At 42.1% G+C, this 22,043-nt stretch overlaps 2 protein-coding genes across 4 annotated transcripts in view; one reads left to right on the top strand and one right to left on the bottom strand.

Moving 5' to 3' along the window:
• Positions 1-1,510: 1,510 nt before the first annotated feature.
• LOC133507615 (twist-related protein 2-like) lies at positions 1,511-8,499 on the top strand. Its single transcript, XM_061832854.1, has 2 exons — positions 1,511-2,465; positions 7,027-8,499. The coding sequence occupies exon 1, from the start codon at positions 1,671-1,673 to the stop codon at positions 2,241-2,243; it is 573 nt and encodes a 190-aa protein (XP_061688838.1). The 5' UTR covers positions 1,511-1,670; the 3' UTR covers positions 2,244-2,465; positions 7,027-8,499.
• A 125-nt stretch (positions 8,500-8,624) lies between these two features.
• The window catches only part of LOC133507614 (histone deacetylase 7-like), a 45,969-nt gene continuing 32,550 nt past the window's right edge, over positions 8,625-22,043 (bottom strand). For 2 of the 3 annotated variants that reach the window (XM_061832852.1, XM_061832853.1), the window contains 6 exons: positions 20,958-21,055; positions 15,242-15,360; positions 15,025-15,158; positions 14,831-14,915; positions 11,110-11,257; positions 8,626-9,813 (listed from right to left, as the gene is read on the bottom strand). In XM_061832852.1, the coding sequence (XP_061688836.1) occupies positions 9,771-9,813; positions 11,110-11,257; positions 14,831-14,915; positions 15,025-15,158; positions 15,242-15,360; positions 20,958-21,055 (627 nt within the window). In that variant the 3' untranslated portion in view covers positions 8,626-9,770. Of the gene's footprint in view, positions 9,814-11,109; positions 11,258-14,830; positions 14,916-15,024; positions 15,159-15,241; positions 15,361-20,957; positions 21,056-22,043 lie in introns of all 3 variants that reach the window. The other variant, XM_061832851.1, reaches the window with a different exon arrangement.

Genomic DNA, 22,043 nt, shown 5'->3' with positions numbered 1-22,043 from the left:
ATAAATTTTTTTGTTTAATTATGCAATGGTTTATCTTTTTGTTTATACTTTTCAACATGTTTTCAGACTTCCCCTTTTTCCCCTGTCCAACCCTATGAAAATGATGGAAAACAGTTCTGGATTCAGACATTACACTCCGACCGTCCTTCAATCCATCCATCCATCCAAGCGGGCACCTATCCCAGCTGATTTTGGGCATTATGCAGTCTATACCTGAGGTTTGTTGCAAGTCCATCATGGGGCAAATATTCTTCTATTAACATATTGTGCATGTTGTTTGAACACGTCAGGAAAGAGGAGCACACAATACTGGAAAGAAAATTCAAACTCAAGCTGAGATTCAAACCCAGATCTACCTGACTTTGACACAGATGTGGTCGTGAAATGTTCCATTCTGCCGTCCTTACTCAACGTTGTCAGGGAATGGAAGGGCCCACTGCGTCACTACCGCCAGCTTGTTAAAAAAGTATCTGTGGTTCCACATTTTTTAGGTTCCAAAATTGAAGAAGACAAACTTGTGTTGACTTGAGCCTGAGGACATGGATAGCACAATTAGGTGCTCTCTCACCTCTGCAGTCTCAGGTCACTGGGCCACAGAGGGGTCAAAGGTTGTTCTGTCACAAAGCAGCACAGCTGAGGCGTTGGGTCATCAACCACTGGTCAGGTGTTGGAGGTTTTATGGTCCAGCGTCTCCAGAGAGGTAATCCTGGAGCCAAAATAGACTGGTTTCTCTGTAGGACTTCCTGGTCTGTCATTGTGAAATACCACAGAAAAATAGATCATAATGTGTGTTGTGTCTTGAATCCTTCTTTCATTGTCAGAGTCAAAAATATTTTTACAGCTGATTTGTTTTCATCAACTCAACACGCTCCAGACAAATCCACGGACGAAGTGCAAAAACTCCTAGAAGAAAAATTCCCAATTCTGAAAAAAAAAAAAAACCCACAATACATAACGAATGCTTTTTCTAATATATCTCAATATTATGTGTAAACACTACTAAATGTAGGAAATCTTTCTTGTTCTCTCATTGTCAAGCGAGAGACATGGCGATTGGAAAATCTTGCAGATGGGAGGTTTTCCACTTTGGCTATCGATATTTTATTTGAAGACAACATGAGACTTGAGTTCTGGATTTTTCGACTGCTTCTCGAGTTCTGAAGAATGTGACTTCCTAGTGATACCAAATGTTGGCTTTAAAGTCTTCCCTCCAGTTGACTTTTTGTGTGATTGTGAATGAGACAAGAGCATGCATGTGGACCCAATCTGGAAACCATAAAGCCTCCGTCATCCCTACAACATTAACTCGGGACTTCTGATTGGTTGAGAGGACCACTTACCCCCATCCTCTCATCCCCCGCCCGGCCGACACACACTTCCTGCTTCCCTGCCCTGACCACGTCCCCCTGGAAGTGTGCTGAGCCAATGAAATGTGCCCACAGCGCTCGAGTCAGGGTTCGGTTATAAAAAGGGCAACGGTTGGGCGGCCTGTCAGATGGTTTGTTGTTGTTCTGTCTGCCAGGTTGTGAAGGGAATGTGAAAGTTGAACAAGTGGGAATTTGAAATCAACCACAAATGGAGAATCAGTTGTAGGACAAGAAGAAGTTGAATACGTTTACGGCGGTCTGAAAGGCTAAAGAGAGAAGAAACAGACATTTGGAAGGTGGAAGATGAGAGAAGAGGTTTCCTGCACTAATTCCCCTGAAGGAGGGCTGGGGGCCAGTGAAGAGGAACTGGAAAGGGGCTCCAAGAAGAATCACCAGTCAGGTCACCGAAAACGATCCCCTCATCCCAAGAAAGACAGTCTGGCTCAGACCGAGGATAGCGCCGCTGGCAGTCCCACCGGCCTCCTGCCGTCTGGACCCAAGAGGGTGAAGAAGAGTCCCTCAGCTGTGGTGAGCCTGGCCCCCGTATCAATGGGCCCGCGCACCGACCAGCCCTTTGAGGATCTCCACTCCCAGCGGGTGATCGCCAACGTGCGGGAGCGCCAGCGCACCCAGTCCCTCAACGACGCTTTCGCCTCGCTGCGCAAGATCATTCCGACGCTCCCTTCGGACAAGCTGAGCAAGATCCAGATCCTCAAACTGGCGTCGCGCTACATCGACTTCCTGTATCAAGTGCTGCAGAGCGACGAGATGGACGCTAAACTGGCCAGCTGCAATTACCTGGCCCACGAAAGGCTGAGCTATGCCTTCTCCGTGTGGAGGATGGAGGGGGCCTGGGCCATGTCCGCCAGCCACTAGGACCGCCTTGCTCCCGTTTTTAGCTGTTGCCTCACTCTCTCACTCTCTCTAGCGCGCTCTTCCTTTTGAAAATTTATTATTTAAATCTTCCTGTCTGACCTTATACCCTCCATCAATCTTAACCCCGTTCACCATTTTGGCCATTGTTGCTTCCACTGCTCTATTCACATCTGTGCTGCAGTTTAGTCCAGTGTAGGAAGACGCTGCACTGCTAACTTCCAGGTACGAACATACGCACACACAAACAAACATATGCAAACCCGAATCCCCTATGACATCAGTGTGGACTCGCGTGTTTACATTCACATTGTAAACAGCATGCAACCGATTTGGTACGCCAACATTTGCCTTTGAGCTCTGCAAATAAATAATGAGGCAGGAAGGGAACATTTTTATTTACGTGTATTCTGTTTCAGACTTAAACAAATTTTACATGTAGTTTCATATGCTTTTGTGATTAGCGACAGCTTTCAAAACATAGATTTCGCATTCAAATACAAGACTTGCTTTACAAATGCATGTGTATGAATACAATCTGAAATCGACCGAAATAACAGTTTCAGTTTCGTGATTCTTAATTACCCAATTTAATCATGAAAATTACAGCAATTTGAATGCAATGAAATTATGGAGGTAAAACATATTGAAAATACTATTTTGGACATACTTTTAATTATTAGGGATTATATAAATATTTCATAATACTTATAGGTAAGCTAGGAAACAATGAAACCTTTGGAGCTGTATGTGTGAACTCCATTTTTTTCTAGCTGTTTAAATGTATTGCATTAATGGATTCAAATCCAAAACGATAACTTCTGCATTCATTCCCAGAGCATCAAAACATTTAAACAAAATGAAATTACATTTCTCAAAATCTGTCAAATGAGCAGCCAACAAGAATTCATTCAAATTTATTTTTAACCAGAACAAACCAAAGAAAATATAGTTTAATAGTCCGTCAGCCCAATTAAAGATGATTAAAAGTTGATACTGCAAGTAAGAAAGCAATTTATTATTCTTCCATTATATCCAGTTAATTTTCGCAGAAGATCGCCTCCCAATCGCTTTTACAAACATTTGATTGTTGCGCAGGTGAAAAACGTGAATGTAAAAAGTGTGCATACGCGCGTCTTAGGCTGCCCCAGCAGATTTGCACTCGCTGGGGATTTAGTATGTTGCATGTTGCGTGTTGTATCCAGCGTCATGCAATCAGGCAGTGGCGCTCAGGGCCCAGACAGCCAGGAACCTTTAGATTGGAAACACTTGTGAGCTATTTGGAAGGTGTGTGGACTCGGGTTAGGGTCATGCGCGCGTGTGCGCCTGTGTGTATTTCTTGTCAGCTTTCATTAGCAGTGCAGAAGTGCGCACCAATCTGTGTATCTGTAAACAGATGACTGATTTTTAACTCTCATTTTATCTTGATCAGCAATGCTGATGAAAACACGCACACACACAAACACATTTCCACACACAGGTATTGGTGACTGAAGCAAAAAAAAAAAAAAGAATCACATGCTTTGAAGTGTTAATATGAGACAAGTTCCCCAGCACTTACTAAATGACAACTCGAGCACATGACAGTCTCCAGACACACACGAGCAGCCATGTGCTCGCTACAGGTGCTCCATCAGTTATTAGAAAATCTCCAAGGGCCCCAGCGGCGTGAGTAGAGAGCCGAGGCCGAGCGTCCTTGAACGCAACGCGGTAGTCATTACGATCCACTTTGCCGGCTCTCCTTGTTATCATCAGCTCGGCAGGGGCCCTCAGAGACAACGTCGCGACATCGGGGTCGCAACGGGCCAAAGCATCTCGTCTTGACCCCCGAGACAACTTGATGTGAGCACATGTGCTAGGACCAGATGTGCTCCACGCCTCATGTTGATCAGACAGTACTTGAGAAGTTGAAGAGAAAATATGCTGGCTTTTGTTATATTTAAACAATTCAGATCACAACTGCTGTACTACAAAGTGAGTGTAGAGCATCTTTATTGCCATATTGATACCTAGTTATCATATTTTCTTCAATTAGTTGCTCGTATAGCAATAATTACTGCCTTTATAAAGAGCTTATAAACTGCTTAAATGCAGGCAAATGATTGCATTATGAAGTCTTCAGATGTTATCTATATGTATCATTTACTTACAAAACCTTTAAACAATGATTGCGGTTTGATGATTCGTCAGGTGGAAGCTAAATGTAACTTTTAACATCGATGACCATATTATAAGCAATTATTATAAATTGGTACCAGAGCTTTTATGAATAGCAAGGAGAAAGTGGACCTTACAGGGAGAGGAGCCATGAACGTAACTTAAACTGGAGGAGATGAAATTGACACAGAGTGCATCTGATGCCTCACAACCAATCAGTAAAGAAAGAGAACGCTAATAATGGAAAATGGCGGGGATCTCGGGGGTAGGTTGGGGGGGGGGTTGAGGTGGTGTATACATAGTACCCTAATGCAGGGGTCATTGACCTTTTTGAAACTGAGAGATACTTCTTGGGTACTGATTAAGTGAAGGGCTTCCAGTTTGATACGCTCTTCTGATGTACTCAAATTACCTCTAGTTTTACTTTATTAATAATTAATGCTATTTTACGCATGTGATGAGAGATCATGTCAATGAATTCTCAATATAATTAACAATGATTGAACAAGGTAGGAAGCAGACATTTTTCAATTATCTTTTTTTTTATAACGGACTAACTGTTTACATTTTTAAATGATCCATTGCGATTTCCTAGGAAATCACAATGTCCCATCACTGGAGAGCTATTTTTAGAACTGTCAAGCTGGCTGCTCATGTGGTGCATGGGTGTGATAAGTGACCCCTCCACTAATGCACCATTACCATGACTATAATGCTAAAGATTTTTTAAAAGGGTGTGGTTATTCATTTAAGTAATTTTATGTGATTAAGGTTTTTTAATTTTAATCTCAATTGGTGTTTTATTACAAAGTTAATGATGCAGCTCACCCAGAAGGGTTTACTGCCTTCTCAAATGTATCCTCATCCAGAAAATATTTTATTTAGCATTTGCAATAAAATGTATCATATTATCATCATTTTTCATGATTATCATTTGGTCTCAATGCATACACATTTATTTTTTAAGTTGTATGTTTTTAGAATGTTTGAATAGTAAAAGACTAAAAAAAGATTCGGCAGAGGGAATAAGTAAGGCCAGGAATTTCAGCTTTTTTTTTTTTTTAGATGAATACTTGTTTTACAACTATTAGTTTTTAAAATATATCATTTTAATTAATTAGTTCTTTTAAATAAACCATTGCATAACAAAATTAAATTGAATGTTACCGTTACGTTTCACATCCATACTTGCGTGACTATTTTGTTTTACTGCTACATTTCTGGGCATCTTCGTCACTCGTCAAAAGAAAAGACAAAAAGTGTTCATCCCCACGAGCAAAATGATAGCCTGCATTTTCATTTTGAGTCTGCTTCACTGTAATTAACTCACTGCTTCATGCCACACACACACACACACACACACACACACACACACACACACACACACTCTTACTCTGTGTGGCACTTTGAAAAAAGAAACGTTTGTTTTGTGAAGGAAAAACAATTGTCCTCTTTTTCTACGGACTATAATCAAAATTCCCCTCTCATCTTTCTCTTTTGGTTTTTGAGTGTGTGTGTGTGTTTGTGTGATGTGCAGTTTAATTTATGCAGCTGTTGGATGCTCTTCAGTTCATCCTAAATCTCTGACTGCTCCTCTGGACTGATCTGAAGAGCATATGCATCACGTCTATGGCTCATTTTTAAAAAGCTTCCTGCACGATAAGTGTTTTTGACACTTATCTTTATTTTTGAAACACCCACTCAAAAAGGGAAATGCGTGTGTTGGCCGTTTGTACACATGCTGCTATTCAACTGTGGGTTTGTGTGGGTGTCTGTGTTGTGTGCATGCAGCTGGCGTGACGGCGATGCTATGGCCACTTGTTTGACACGCAGGCATGCAAACGCCTCATCGGTGAAGATGTGTCACTTTCTGTCACAGATTATTTTTCCATGTCTGGCTCTTTTTATGTAGGGCAAGGAATGTAGACTAGTACCTTAAGTCTGAGTCTGTAAGACAGTACAACAGTAGGATTTACCCAGCTAAAACTGAAAAAAATATATGGATATTATTTAATGTAATTATTTTATGAAACCATATTCTACAGTAAATGTTCATGTGGAATGGACCACAATATTTTTCTGTTTACAATTAATATTATTTCAGAGTTATAATGCCACATCTCTTTCAAAATTGCATATTTGTAAGACACTGTATTCCAAAAATTATAAATATGCCCAAAGACACACAGGAGTATCTAAAAACCTTATTTAAAAATCACTGAATGGCTTGAATAAAGCTTTAACTTGAGGATTTAAAAAAATAAATTTTCCCACATTTTTTTTAAATTTAGAATACTGGTATCAGTACATGCATTTTCTGATGAACAGTATAAAATAAAAAGGAAAGACAAATGTTTAACCTACAAAAGGCTGAAATAATAAAGATTATACAAAAAGAATCTGCAAGTAGAAAAGAAACTGTGAATAAAAGTAGAGGATCAAAAATATTTTCTGTCCCCCCTACCTCAAAACAACCACCAAAACAAAAAATAAAAGTAACGTGTGTTGTCAGGGAGGATGTCCTCAGGATGTCCAAGTAGGAGAGAAGTGTAATTAAATGCAAATTCAGTATGTGCTTAATATGTTGTGCCACCACTGGGAATGTTCACCCGTCTCTATTTCTCTGCAGAAAGCCAACAAGTGGAAAATTCCCAATTGACAGCAGTGAAATGTTGAAACTTCAACGTCATCCTTTTTTTTTGGGGGGGGGGGTAATTTTTCCCCCCTCCTTTGGACACGTGCTTGACTTGTGACGCTGAGACGTACTCCCCCAACTTGACTCTTTAACAGCAAACTGAGGAGCACTGGACACTTACAAACGATGCTTTTGTCGACAAACAGCTGGCCCGCAGTGACAATGAGACAAGATGGACGCCCGTGGGTGCAGCTGATGAATGTTTACAGCTAAAATGCTAATAAGCTAATCACTCTGGCACGCAAATCTTCTTGCTCGTGGGAAGCGGGAGAGCGCGAGGAGTCAAATCTGATGTGGTTGCGCCCTAATTGGATCACTTTCCGAGCATCTGATTCTCCTTTGTAAATAAAATGAACTACTTCCAACTTTCACGCATGCAGAAGCACTGCTTCTTCTTCTGTAGATTTTGCGCTGTTATAATTCGATGCAAGAACATATGATTGATGTATTTTTGGCATTTCTTGAGGCAAATGCTTTGTAAAATGTGCGTTGATCAGGAATCACTGCCACATTGTTCACTTCACTTTGTAGAGTTTAGCATTTGCTTGTGATCATCTTTGTTGTCAGATCCTGTGGCTAATTAAAAAAAATCTTTTGTAGTAACTTGTTCATCTATTGGTGTATAAAGTCTTTCTGGAAAAAAAAGGAATATTTTTTACATTTGTCCTTTAAACTCATTATTGTTTTGAAAATGAGATGAATTGGAGTGTATGCAATATTATATTGTAAATATAATCAGATGAGTCTGCAGGGAATCAAGGGGATGTGGCGCAAAAATTTATTATTTCTGAAATTAAATAAATGCTCATGTAATATTAGTTTCAGATGAACAGCAGTAGGTAGTGGTTCACACGTCAGCCTCACAGAGAGGTTGCGGGTTTGAATCTTGAATCTAAGGTGTGTTTGCATTTCCTCTGTGTGCTTGAGTGTGTTTTCTTCAGGTGTTCACATCCAAAAACTTGCACCTTGAAAACTAAATCCTTGATGTATATGGATATAGCTTTCCGTGGTTCTTCGTCGATAGGTGCCATGTGATTGGCTGAAGAGCAGTCCTGGGTGTAGAAAGACTGTCGCCCAAAGTCAGCCGGGGGGTGGATTCCGGCACACCACCAATCCTCGGACAAGCGCTTTAGAAAATTAATGGATAGATTATTTTTAAATCATAAAGGTCTTCAGGGAAAATGGGGGAATTGAATTTTTTTTGGTGATGACCGCATACGATATACATTTGAGTATATATAAGAAGGTGAAGTGCTGAGATACATACAATTAATGTTAATTTATTATTGATAAATTATTATTGACTGATAAATTATTATTTTTAAAAATACATTTGTATTTTTGTGATTTTTGCACAACTATTTCAATATACTGTGTAATCTTTCAGTTAAATGAGGGGAAAGTAGTGACATTAATGTATCTCATTCTTTACCTTATGATTGTTTATAATGATACATATATGTAGTTTTCAAATAAAATACAATAACAAAGACTTTTTTAATGACACGAAAATAATTTAGCAGAAATCAGGACAAGAGGAGACAGATTTTTTTTAAATGAATATAATTTTTTTTTTGACATGATAAATGTTAAAAATGGACAATCGAAAAAGCATCATGTCAAATTGACCTTCATGTATCTTGGTCAGAAACTTCATTTCACCATTTGGTCTCTTTACATTAGCACATTGGGCAGCTTCTCTTTTTCATCATAATCCCCCCCAAAAAAAAGCTTTCATTAAGACAACAGGTGAGTAATGAGATATGTTAGATAAAAAGTAAGCTACAACTCCAAAAACAAAATGGATTGTTTCGCCAGCTTGTCGTTGTTTTCACATCGTCAGCACATGACTGACAGCTTGACAGCGTTCTGGATGCGCGAACAGCATGAAATAAACTAAGAAAAAAAATTTGCAGAAACAATGTATTCTAAAAATCCTACAATTCACCGCGCTGTCACACACAAGCGTGTCTCAAAGAATACGAAAACATAAATAAAAAATAAAGACTTTTCTTTGAGATAGGAATTTCTTGACACTTTGGTGATGTTAAAAAAAACACATTCACAAACTTCTTAGAGCCATGCCAGTCCATCGACGGGACATTGTTCTAATACATGTGCTCAATCATGATACACAAAGGCCTTCTGTTGCAGCGGCAATGTTAGCTAAAAACATACAACAGGTATTAAGTACATATCTAAAAATACAGCAGGAATGCTCATCCACAGGTCCAAAAACCCAAAAGAAAATAACAGTTCTACCTGACACGATCAGGTGGAAGCGACATATGGACTCCTGACAACATGACATCAATCATCTTCCATTGGTCACGCTGCACTGAGGCTTGTCTCGTGTAGAAAGAGGCGCTTGGGGATTATGATGTGATGACGGTGGGCTTGGTCAAAAGCGCTGCATCCAGGCCAAGCGAGAAGAAAAAAGTCACCGTGGCTGGACTTAAAAAAAAAAAAAAAAATCTTACATATGTCTGAATATCTGAGCACAAACAGGCCCAAATTACAACACAGTTCTATAGTGCAAAATTATATTTTCTTTTGGTTAGTCGTCAGAGGGGATGTCTGCTCTGCTTCACAGGCACATTTGTGTCTGTGTGTGGTTCTGTGGGTACGGCTTCCATTTAGGAACGTGAGAAGGGTGTCTGCTTCCGAAGATTCCCTCTTCATGTGGAATGGTTTTTCTCTTGCCCTTTTTCAACATTTTTCCTGATTCAACAAGGAGGACAGTTATGAATCAGGTGTTGTGATGTACGTCACACTACAAACCAGTACAGTGAACCCCAACCTATTTTTGAATGGAAACTTGCAAACAACAATTCAAAGAAAAACTAACCTATTCGCATCTATCTGTATATTTTTGTTCTCTTCCTGTAATTCCATAGGGTACCAGCCAAAAGCCTGGTTCCTTCTTCTATGGCAAGTCCAAGTTAGCGTTGGGGAACAGTTGACAGCTAACAACAGCATGATGAAATATTCCACTAGAGGTCCAACAAGCAGCCCCCTCACCCTACACCCACACATCTTTGAAAACATTAAAATCGTAAACAGGAAAGTCCATTCATCTTCTGTACCCCTGATCGTGGTCAGGGTTGCAGGGAGCTGGAGCCCAGCTGACTTCGGGCAAAAAGCAAAGTACATCCTGGGTTGATCACCAGTCAATCATAAGGCGCATGTAGGGATTGACACGACACTGACGCCATCATGAGTGGAAACTGAACCTACATTGCCTGGACCAGAGTGAGGCTTACGCACCGTTACAGTATCTGGGACATGAATAGGAAAATCACAATTGCTATTTTAATCAGCTGCAAGATATTTTTGGATCATAATTTGTGGCATATGTAGGGTTTAAACTATCAATATTAAAAAATGCTAAACATTTTTGTGGGGACCCAAAAGGGCGGGAACAAGCCCTGTCATGGTTTGTTCGGACTTCTCTATGCTCCTTCAAAGTGATTTGGTTTTTTATTTTTGTGACTGACAATTCAGCTCGATAAATGGCAAAAACTGTCGCTACTTGTAATTTGAGGCACTTGAAACTCAAAGTAACTCTGTCGTAGTAAAACTCGGTATACCACATACTGTGATCCTAAAACATTTCAATATACAGTCATCTCTAGCTCATCTTACAGAATCCACCCAACCATCTTTTGTACCGCTTATCCTCACTCAGGTAAATTATAATCTGGACTGGTTGGTCGAAGTGCAGATCTATCTGTACATGCACAACACTAGCTGACTTCTGCTAACAACCCAGGCTAAACTTAGCTCCTCCCTGACTTACAAAGATGTTTCTCTCCTAGTTGAGATTGATACGTCCTTGACAACAATTATTACCTTGTCTTTTGCCAGCGTCGTATTGCATTGCAGAAAGACCATTTGTTTTATCAAATAGCTGAGGATAGATGGGTTCCACAGGGGGGGAAAATGCAAATGGCTGGTTTGTCAACTGCGAATAGGCGAGGGCTCACTTGCAAAAGTTCACGTCTAGATTTGGCCAACCTGTCAGAGATGGCCGCTCCCATGGACAGAGCGGCGATGGCTTCGATGGCCTCACTGTCTGAGTCTCGTCTCAGCCATCGCCTCTGGGCCTGCAGGTAGGACAGCTCCACGGTGGCGGCCGAGTCCTTCACACTCTGCCAGTAGTCACCTGACGTGAGTGAAAAAGAGGGGGGGTGCGTGTTCGTGGTGAAGGCTGTCATCTGCTCAGAGCTGTTTAATGTCACGCCATCCAAACAGCCTGCGGCCTAAATATCCTTGTTGATAACATCAGAAATGTAAACTGAAAGGGCGTGTGACACACATTGAGAGGAAGTTTCAATCAGGCCAATGTGTTGCGAGAATACAACTCCCATATATTCCACCCCAGGCCTAAATCATAGGCTTAACATTCTTGTGGCTTTGCAAATATTTTTAATTAATCTAATTTGGTTGGGATAACATTTGTGCGCAATCAGGAGGGGATGTTGCGAAGGTCGTGTGCCAGAGAAGTGTTTGAAGATAATTGGAGCCAGGGCGGCTTTGTGTGTGTGCGTGTGTGTGGGATGGCTGGAGGGAGGGATGAGCGCCGGGGGTGTAAAGGAGGAGATGTGACCAGGGATCTGCAGTGATGAGGAGGACGACAAAGAAGGGAAGCACCTCAGAAGATTCAATCGAACACAATAGAAGGAGAACTACTTCGGGATGCTGGTCGACCTTGGATTTGTTGCATTTCCCACTGGAAACTTTTCCCCAAAGCAGATAACAGAAATTAATCCATTCCAGGCTTGAACTGATACCGTCTTCAAAAGGTTCATTAACAATACAGGCAATGTTTTAAGTTACCGTTTCCAACTGCCATACAAGTGTAATGAGGATGTCACATATTGGAAAAAAGAAGCAACGGCCAGGTTGGACCACATGACTGCAAAGTCAGAAAAAACTGTCATGCAAATTTACATTTACATTTACATCCCTCACCGGTGTGACATTCCTGCTAACATGTGAGAGCCCGAAGTTAAGTGGAGCTGCATTGAGGTGTGTTGGATGGACACATTAGCATTAGTTTCTGATGATTGGCACATACTTGATTGTTCAGTGAAGTTGTGGACATGGTGTCAGGGGGATCGGCGGGGTGGGGTGTGGGGGTGATATGTCCATGTGCCACATTCACTTTGTGTGATGTTTGAAGTGCTGGCTCCATGAGCAAAATGCTTTTATCCTCGCTAGGGCCGTGGGCATGGTGGAGTCTATCGCAGCTGTCTTCGGAGAAGAGGAGGGGTACACCCTGAACTGCTGCCAGTCAAACACAGGGCAAATGGAAACAAACAACCATTTGCACTGACATTCACACCTACTGGCAATTTAGAGCAGTTATTTCCAACCTTTATAGAGCCAAGGCACATATTTTACAAGTGAAAAATCCCATGACACACCAACAACAGTAAATGTCACCAAAAAGGTATAGATAAATTACTGTATTCCCTACCATCTAATAGAAGAGGATTTTTTGTTCTGTCTGTCATTGTGCCTCATTGGCATTAATTGATGAATAAAGATACATTATTTCTAGGAATAAATGTTTTTTTTAGCAATTCAATAAAATTGGATAATTTCCCACGTCACACTTAATGAGCCCTCACGGCAAATTAATATACCCCGGCACACTGTTTGGGAATCACTGATTGAGAGTCTTCAACCAAACTACCATGCATGTTTTCTCCAGGCACTCCGGTTTGCTCCCACATCCCAAAAACATGCAACATTAAAGCTCAAGTGTCATCCCTATAAACATTCTAAAATAGATATTGTAATGAAAAATACATATGACATTATTCACTTCAATGTCTGTACGAAAAAATAAATGTGAGCGGAGAGTGCGTCATCCATGCGCAAAGTTGCAGAAGTGTCATTCTACGATATCCAATTGGTCGCCATATTGGCTGCATCCTCTGTCCATGACGTCACCCGGGCATTCGCCAATGAAAACACGCGGTGCACCCTAACTATCGGAGACAAGCGCGCCCCTTCTGACACAGGAGCTCTTTTCGAAAAGGAGAACACCACACAACCGACTGAAGTTACCGGGGCAATATGACACTATTGTTTCGAGCCCTCGGGGCAATATTACACTATTGTTTCGAGCCATATTCAGATGATATGCGATCACGGCTAAACCCCATCCCGTCTGATCCACTTTCGCGGCTGCGATGAGCCACCGGCCAGTGTGGGTTATGACGGACCTGTGCGGTGCTGCTTTAGGGGGTTGTTCATAGACGCTGCAGTAGCAATGAACAACACAATCAAGCCGTGGCACTTTATTGCGCGCACGCGCCTGAGTGAGGCATTCTCGGCTGGGTTCTTCAGAGCTGCTCCCGTCACCATAGCTCAACGCAGAGCCTTCGCAGAAGCCGTGACCGCCGAACGCGGCGCCTAGGGCGGTGTGGCTGATTTTCGGCGCCGTGGTGGCATATAATGGAGCCGAGCCATGCTACTTTTAGGGGGATGTTCATAGCCCCCGCAGTACTCGATGAACGCCGTCAAGCCAGGGTGCATTACTGCGCGCACACGGCTGAGTGAGGCATTCTTGGCTGGGTTCTTCAGATTCGCAGCCGTCCACTCAGCAGCCCGACGCCATCCGACGCGCACATTGACATATTTTGTACGTGGATCTTTTGTTATGTTATGAGAGACCGATTACGTGGTCCGCCCCAAACTATTATTTTTTTAGTAGCTGGATACACACTTACCTGTCATTCGGAACCCACGAAGCTCTTGTACTCTGCACCCGTGCAATCCATTTTTGACAACGAACCGGGTCTCTTGCAAATTTATGAAGGGTAAATCCATTCTCCCGAGTGTTCAAGCAATGTACAGCAATGCAATGAGCCGGCATTTTCGCTGACCCGAAGGAACAAAGAGCTACCTTCCCAGAGGTAAAACTAATGGAAACAAAAGAGTCCACTTGCTGTCCTTTACGTCACTTCCTACTTCTTCTCGAAAACAAATCCCTCGAGAGGATTTTCATGGCGGGAGTTACAAAAAGCTGTTTACGTCAAAATCATGTTTTGTGGTGAAAAAACACACGGGCACATATTGGCTGACGTTTTTCCATTAATAACATACTAAAAATCATCCATTTCATGACAGTAGCCCTTTAACTGGACGCTCAAAATTGCCCCTAGGTGTGATTGTGAGTGCGATTGGTTGTTTTTGTCTTCGTGCCCTGCGATTAGCTGGCAACAAGTTCAGCGTGTACCCCGCCTCCTGCCCAGAGTTAGCTGGGATAGGCTCACGCACTCCCGCAACCCTTGTGGAGAGAAGCGGCTCAGATGATGGATGGCTGGATCTATTTCAATACCGCATTCACCCATTAACTCCCCCGAGCCGCTCATTTGTTCTCATCTATTCCGAGTCATGCATTAATATATTTATTTTTGGAAAACAATTTTGAGTATCATGAAGTGTTCTACTGTACAGGTCGCATCTAATATTAATATTGTTATTACTATATTCATAAGTTATTAACATGATTTGTCAGAGTAGTGTGTGAGTTGTGCATTTTCTTTTTTGTCCCACTTGCTGATGTTGAAAGTGCATGAACATGTTTGATGTGACTTTGGGAAGCTTTTTTGACACAAATATGGTAAACAGTCTAGGTCAAAATATATCCCCAAAAGGCCAGGGGAGTGTGTATATTCCCCGATGCTACTACCTGTGCTCTGTTAATCTCATTTTTGCTCACCTTGAACCTGGATGACACTCAGTAGTGACTGCATGGCATTATCGCAAGGCTTTTGGTCCAACACGGACTGGGACAAAGGCTCCACCTGGGGTCCAACAAAGAGACGTTGGTAACATGATGACATGTGGGTGCGCATGCACAAAGAGAAACACACTCAAAAAACATCAACACACACACAGATACATATGCCTCACCTCCATTCCCAGCAAGGCGCTGATGCAGGCTTCAGAGGCGTCACATATGGCCTTGAGGTCTTGTCCCCCTTCCAGAGCCAGAACCACACGACCCCCAGCTAGTGACATCAGCTGTCGAGTAAGGAACCCAAAACCTGGGGGAGGGACATGCACACACAAATTTCAATCCAGATCAAGACTGCTTCACTCTGTGAACGCACGGCCAACTGAGTCTTACACTTGGCGGTGACCTTGTAGCCACCCAGTGGCGGCGAATGGCCTTCGACTGCATCAAATCCCGCCGAAACCAGCACCACGTCAGGGGAGAACTCGTGGGCGATGGGCATCACCACGGCTCTGAGAAGCACCACAGGCAAATGGAAATATGATGACTTCATATGTACCTTCACTGAGATCAGGGGTCTGTTTGGCGTTCCAGTGAGACCCCAAAATCTGAGCTCTTTTAAAGGCATAGAATTTGGACAAGGCGGCACAGTGGTGAGGTTCACAGTTCTGAGGACTGGGTTTGAGAACCAGGCCCCACCTGTGAGGAGTTTGCATGTTCTCCCCGGGTCTGCTTGGGTTTTCTCCGGATACTTCGGTTTCCTCCCACATTCCAAAAACAGGCATTGATTGGGGATTCTAAATTGCCGCAAGGTATGATTGCGAGTGTGAATGGTTATTCGTCTCTATGTGCTCTGTGCTTGGCTGGGAACCAGTTCAGGGTGTACCCCGCCTCCTGCCTGAAATTAATGATACAAATATTGCAGGACTATTGATAATGTAAATTCTTGCTGCGGCAAATGAAAGATTGGTGGGCCATGGTTTGTTCTCACTTGTGGATTGTTCAATAGTTAGCGAGCTACAGCACACATTTGTCACATTTATGTAACAGTTCCATTCGTCCATTTTCTATAATGCTTGTCCAAATTAGGGTCACAGGTGATCCCAGCTGTCTCTGTGCAAGGGTACACCCTGGACTGGTCACCAGTCAATCGCAGATCATGCAGAAAAACAAGCATTTGCTACTATGGACACGAGAGCTGTGGCTCTCAAACATCTTACACCAAGTACCACAGAAACCTATTTGGCGCTTCAAGTACCACAATCAGGATCAATATTAAAATGTTGTGTGTAGTGTGCTTAGGTCTTCATCAAATATGAGATAGTGGTTTTGTTTTGTTCTTAAATACTTATAGTATATCATCCATCCATATATGAATTTATTATTGTAAGTCTCCACAGCATTATGTAGTTTAATGATTAACACTGAACTTAAATATGAGAAAACACTATTTTATAAAATGTGCTTAATGATTTAAATGGCGTTAAATACAACTGGAATGTTCTGGACAAATGTACCGTATTGTTTTTTATTAAAAAGTTCAAGGCATTCTAATATTTGGCACAGTTTGAATCTTGAATTCTGTGGTTCTTCACTTGCACCGCACTTTGAGAATGATTGCTTTAGAGTATTCAGTGATCCGAATATGCATGTTTTGGGAATGTGGGAGGAAGCAAGAGCACCCGGAAAAGACCCACACAAGCGTAGGGATAACATGCAAACTCCACACAGCAATACAAGAGATTCAAACCCATAATCTGAATGCCGCATGGCACACGTGTTAACCACTTGTTTGAAAATAAGACATACTGCGGGATATTTATTTTGCTTTGCTCCATCAAAGCTGAAGTGTGTTTTAACTAAAACTACTTGTGGTTACATTTTACATTTGTATAAAAAGTTTTAAATGTTTAACACAGGAACATATTATTTCTATTTCCGTCATTTCCCAAGTCAGTATATGTACTCAGTTCCGGAAGAAAAGAAAAACAAAAATCTGCATCCCAGATCTAATAGGATCTGATCTTTGAGATCTCGCTGTCGATGACAAACAACAGAAAATATGTCAATTAAAAAACAGATTGATAGAAATTCGCCATGTGTAATTTCCTGCGTGAAGGGACTGGTGGTAGGAGCAGCAGTTTCCAGGCGTAAACATGTGCAAACGTAATACGAGTGAAAACGGCGTGTGAGGGAAGGCCTGTGACACAAACAGGTAGAAATGAGACACCCTGTGCTCTCCAGGGAGAACACTTGCCTTGGTTCCTACTTCCTTCCCTGACTTGGCTGCCAAAGCGCTCACACGGCCCACGCCGCGTTTGATTCCCTCTCTTTCGGCGGCAGTTCAAAGGCGTTTGTGTGGGTCTGGTTCCTATTAAGAGCTCGTCCCTCTTCTCACGTCACTGACAGCCACCCATCTGGGATCCATTGGGCCTAATTACGCCGCCTTTGGATTCTCTAACAATTGCACCCCCCAGCCCCCCTCTCCTCCGCCGTATTCTGCTCTCCTCCGCACTTTGGGATGTGTCAGTAGCCAGCGAGAGATGAACGCGCAGCGCTACTGGCCAGTAGAATGACCTTAAATATGGACCACCGTCGTGATCCTCCAAACACACACAAAACATCCTGACACCTCAAGTCAACGCAACTCAGCTTTTTTCTGATTGTACTTGAGTCTCGCAACTAGTGTAAACCACAAGCCTGTCACTTACAGGCAGCCAAATACAGACACACATCACCCGCAACAGAGTCTGGCTGTCTTTTCCCTCCCTCCTGAGGAGAGTCCGGAACACCCTGTCATCCAAACAATGGATTCAAATTAAACTGCGCAAACTGGCAATGCACCGACAGAATAAACAGGAACTTATGATGCATTAAATTGGATCCATTTAGCGTGTTGGGCTTTTCAGTGTACCAATCACCTAATGAGAACAAATGCAGTGAGACATTATACAGTAATACAATTCCGTGTGCGTTACTCTTTGAAGTGAGCGAAGGATGTTTCATCTTGTACAATTTTTGTCTTAATAATGCGATGTTCACACTGCAGTTCAATTGCAATATTTTTTGCCCAATGCGACACGTATCTGATTTTTACACAATGAAAACTGAAATTCCATTTTTTTTTCCTATTCAACCCAGGCTTCTTTCACATGTGGCTACAAATCAGATGTGCATCCAACATGAGTGGAAAATGTATGGTCAAGCTGCACTCAGCCGAACTATCCGTCATCAAAAAGCAACCAATGTCTCAATTGTTCGACAAAACAATGTTACAACTGATAAATATAAAATATTGTTAGCTCCGGTCTCACAAAATCCTTTAAATTGCCATAAATACATCAGGACGAGACCTCCATAACTGTCTGCATTTACTTTCGTAAAGAGGCTGCCTCGCTGTCGTTCGCATACATATGATGTCACAGACCGTCTAGAGCAAGTTGTTTTTATTTTTGTAATGTGAACGATTACTGTATTTTCCGCATTATCAGGCGCACCTTCAATTAATGGCCTCTTTACAAACCTTTTCCACATACAAGACGCACCACATTATAAGGCGCATAAAATAGACGATAATGTAGAGGCTGGGGTTACGGTATGCATCCATTAGATGGAGCTGCATTAAAGGCCCAACATTGATCCATATATAAGGGGCACCGGATTATAAGGCTCACCGTTGGCTTTTGAGAAAATTAAAGGCTTTTAGGTGCGCCTTATAGTGGGGAAAATGCGGTACATAAAAAGATGGACTTGAACAAAACACCCAAATTGGGCATCATGCTTTGACAGAGCCTCAGAAAAGTTATACAGTGGTGGTAATTTTGAAGCTTTTCTAGTACATTTACAAGTACAGTAGGTAAGAAAGTTGCTCGACTGACTGAAAGTAGAACCTGTTACAGTCTACATCTGAAATTTCATATTGTCTAATGCCTGCTACCTCTGCCTTATAATGATTATTTTTTATGGGTTTCTATGGTACACTTACGAACTGCAATGTCTTGCATGTGGTGAATGAGTGACAGTTGCCCATGCACTTTTCAGCTATTTATTGAGGAGGGAGAGAACAATAAAAAACATAAACACAATGAGCGGACTCAGGCAGGAGCTGCTATCGGCCAGACATTCTTACGCAGAAACAGCTTGAGCCAAGCTGCCAAGCTCCCTCCAGCTCGCCATGTCATATGCCACCCTACTAAGCTCCGCCTCCCAAAGGCACAGTTTAAACTGCTATAATAATACCGACAGTATTATTTTGTGCATTTTATACTAGGGGTACAACGAAAAAAAAGTGTTTATATGGTTTCTTTTGTTGGTTGGGTCTGGAACATATCCCTGTGATGAACGGAAATGTATAGTACATGCATTCTTGTTTTCAGCATTTTAGTATCCAAAACATTTTCATGTGAAGATGGCCCAGACATCCGATAACGGTGTCATGTTAACTCGCCCTGAGGTTCAGGTACGGCCACCGACAGAACAGCCCACACACGGTCACATGATACTGTGAATACTGTAAAGATTGCGGTTAGCAAAGGAAGTTTTACACATGAAAACACTTCTCATTTCCCGGTACTGGGTAAAAAAACCAAAACCAAACGCCTGCCCCGGAAAGAACCAGTTGTTCCTTAATTACCATTCTAAACTCTAGTAAACACTGGACTTAGTGTTTCAAAGCCGACATACCGGGCCTATGGCTTCTTCCCCCCCCCCCCCCCATTAAGGGTAACCTCATTAGCATTTTTCCTTTGACGAGGGGCCCACCCACTGAGTGAGCGGGACGTGGATCTGAAATAGGGTTTCATCATCTGGTGGTGAGCCACTAGTGGAAACATATCACAGTCTTGAGCTGAACAAATAAATTTATTACATGAAAAAATGCAATGAATCAAAGAAAATATAAGTTGAGTGGCATCCCAAATAAAAACTTTTTTTTTAATGGTTTAATCAAGGAATGACGGTCTATGGCTAAAACTTCATCAAATTATACTGTAAAATAACAGAACTGTTTAAATATATATAAATTGTAACCACTGGAAATATAATTTCCCCTCCGCATCATTTGGAAGAGTCATATTGATAAAAGCTTTCACTGTCATAAGCATGTCCTATTTTGGCTCTGTGGCATGACATGAAATTTAGGGTCTCAATTTGCAGAAATATTCATTATACGGAATTCCACTCATTTTCAACTAGCTGTGGTAAGTGGTTGAATTAATGAAATTAAATGAATAAATAATAAATTAAATGTTCTCTACAAGGCAGGTGACCTTAGCCCTAACCAACTTGCTCATCAGGTGGAGAGAGCTCCAGTAAGTTGTCACTTCAGGAATAAAGTGCAACTATTGGAAAGTCTAGTTATTTAGTTTACTTTACGTATTATATGCGTATATTTTTTTATTATATGCATATATTTTACGTACTTTACGACTTTATTTTATTATCATTTTATTTTATTTAATCTTTATTTGCATCAATAACTCTTATTATATTTTTTCAGAAAAAACTTACGTCCAGCAAAAAGGCTTTCAGTTGATATATTTTTTGATAAATATAAAGTTGAGTACAGAATAGTCGAGCCATCCATTTTCTGAGCCGCTTATTCTCACAAATGCTGGAGCCAATCAAAACTGTCATCGGGCAGGCGGTGGGGTACACCCTGAACTGGTTGCCAGCCAATCGCAGGGCACATTGAGATAGACAACAGTCACACTCACAATCACACCTAAGGGCAATTCAGAATAACCCAATTAATGCATGTTTTTGGGACGTGGGAGAAAACCGGAGTGCCCGGAGAAAAGGCACACAGGCCTGGCGAGAACATGCAAACTCCACACAGGCCGGGCCGGGATCGAAACCGGGTCCTCAGAACTGTGAGGCCAACGCTTTACCAGCTGAGCCACTATGGATGGATATGTGTTTCATGTATACAGTATACGCAATATGTATGTTACATAAGTGGGCTGGGTTCTGTAAGGGTATGAGTGCAATTCTATTCCAATCTGTGGGGATGCAACTTGAACTATAAAATTTACGAAGGAAAAGAAAACTCTGATCAGATGTATTGCCGAGACTTAGGTCAAGAAATGATCGCGACAACTGTTGCTTTTACCTGAATGCAGCCAGATATTCGGCATCACCCATGGGAGGGTTCAAACCGCCAGTCCATCCGATGTTCACGTTGAAACCCTCGCCTGGCCCCACACCAACCTGCAATAGCACAGCGAGAGCAAACGTTCATTTAAATGCGGACAATGGTTTTTATTTCAGTAGATTTTCCATCATTACAGTAAGGTAGAGCCATAGGAGTGCTTTGGACCTCACATATTTAGGGAAAGTGAGGCCCAGTCTTGGAATGAAGGTCCAAAGATTCCTCGTTCTCTTTGTAGTCCTGCTAACAGCCATTTAGCCCTCCTCTCAGCCCTTTGCCATCAGTCAATGTGTCAGTTTGAAGGGAGCGTGTGGAGGCTGATTGACACGGTCTTGGCAACGAGGTGTGGCAATGTGTGTGCGTGTGTATGGCTGCGCGAGGACGAAAAGAATGCTGATGAGCATTGCAGAGGGTCTGACTCCATTCTTCTCTCCGAGGACGGGATGTTCACAGGGCAAACACAAAACACATGAGGCCTTCCATCCTGTGCCAACTGGTAATGTACTCGTACTTGCGCTCACACACGGTCACACAATTCCTACTATTACTCCAAGTATCTAGTGCTCTCTTCAGTGGTGTCTTCCTTTCATGTTGAAAGGGTTGCTGGAATAGATTAGGACTTTGCTGGTTACTGTGTGGTGCGCAGAATTCTGCGTTATGACTATGACATCACAACCTTACCCCATGGAGAGTTATATACCTACACGGGGGAGCCGGGGGGACAGTGAGACTCCAGCGGTTTACCGCACAGCTAAACAGAGGTTGAAGGGCCACTTAAGGCAAAACCACATCCAAGTCAACTGAATGTTTCATGCACCATCCTCATCAGCGGAATTTATGGGAAAACATTGACCATTTACCCTCATTATTGGGGGAGGGAAGATGGGAGAAACAGAGGAAGGAATGTGTGGGATTGAATGGTTGTTTTGAATTCGTTCATGGGTACAATGTGACCGTGTAGAACGGCACAAGGGTTAGATTCCGTAGGCAGCTTCAGGTGTTCTATGAAAATTGGCACAGACACTGCTTTTCAGGAAGTTCTACTCC

The sequence above is a fragment of the Syngnathoides biaculeatus genome, chromosome 10 (assembly GCF_019802595.1).
Source record: "Syngnathoides biaculeatus isolate LvHL_M chromosome 10, ASM1980259v1, whole genome shotgun sequence".
In the NCBI taxonomy this organism is placed as follows: Eukaryota; Metazoa; Chordata; class Actinopteri; order Syngnathiformes; family Syngnathidae; genus Syngnathoides; species Syngnathoides biaculeatus.
The sequence above is the reverse complement of the archived record's forward strand: the minus strand, read 5'-3'. Positions and strand labels throughout refer to the sequence as shown.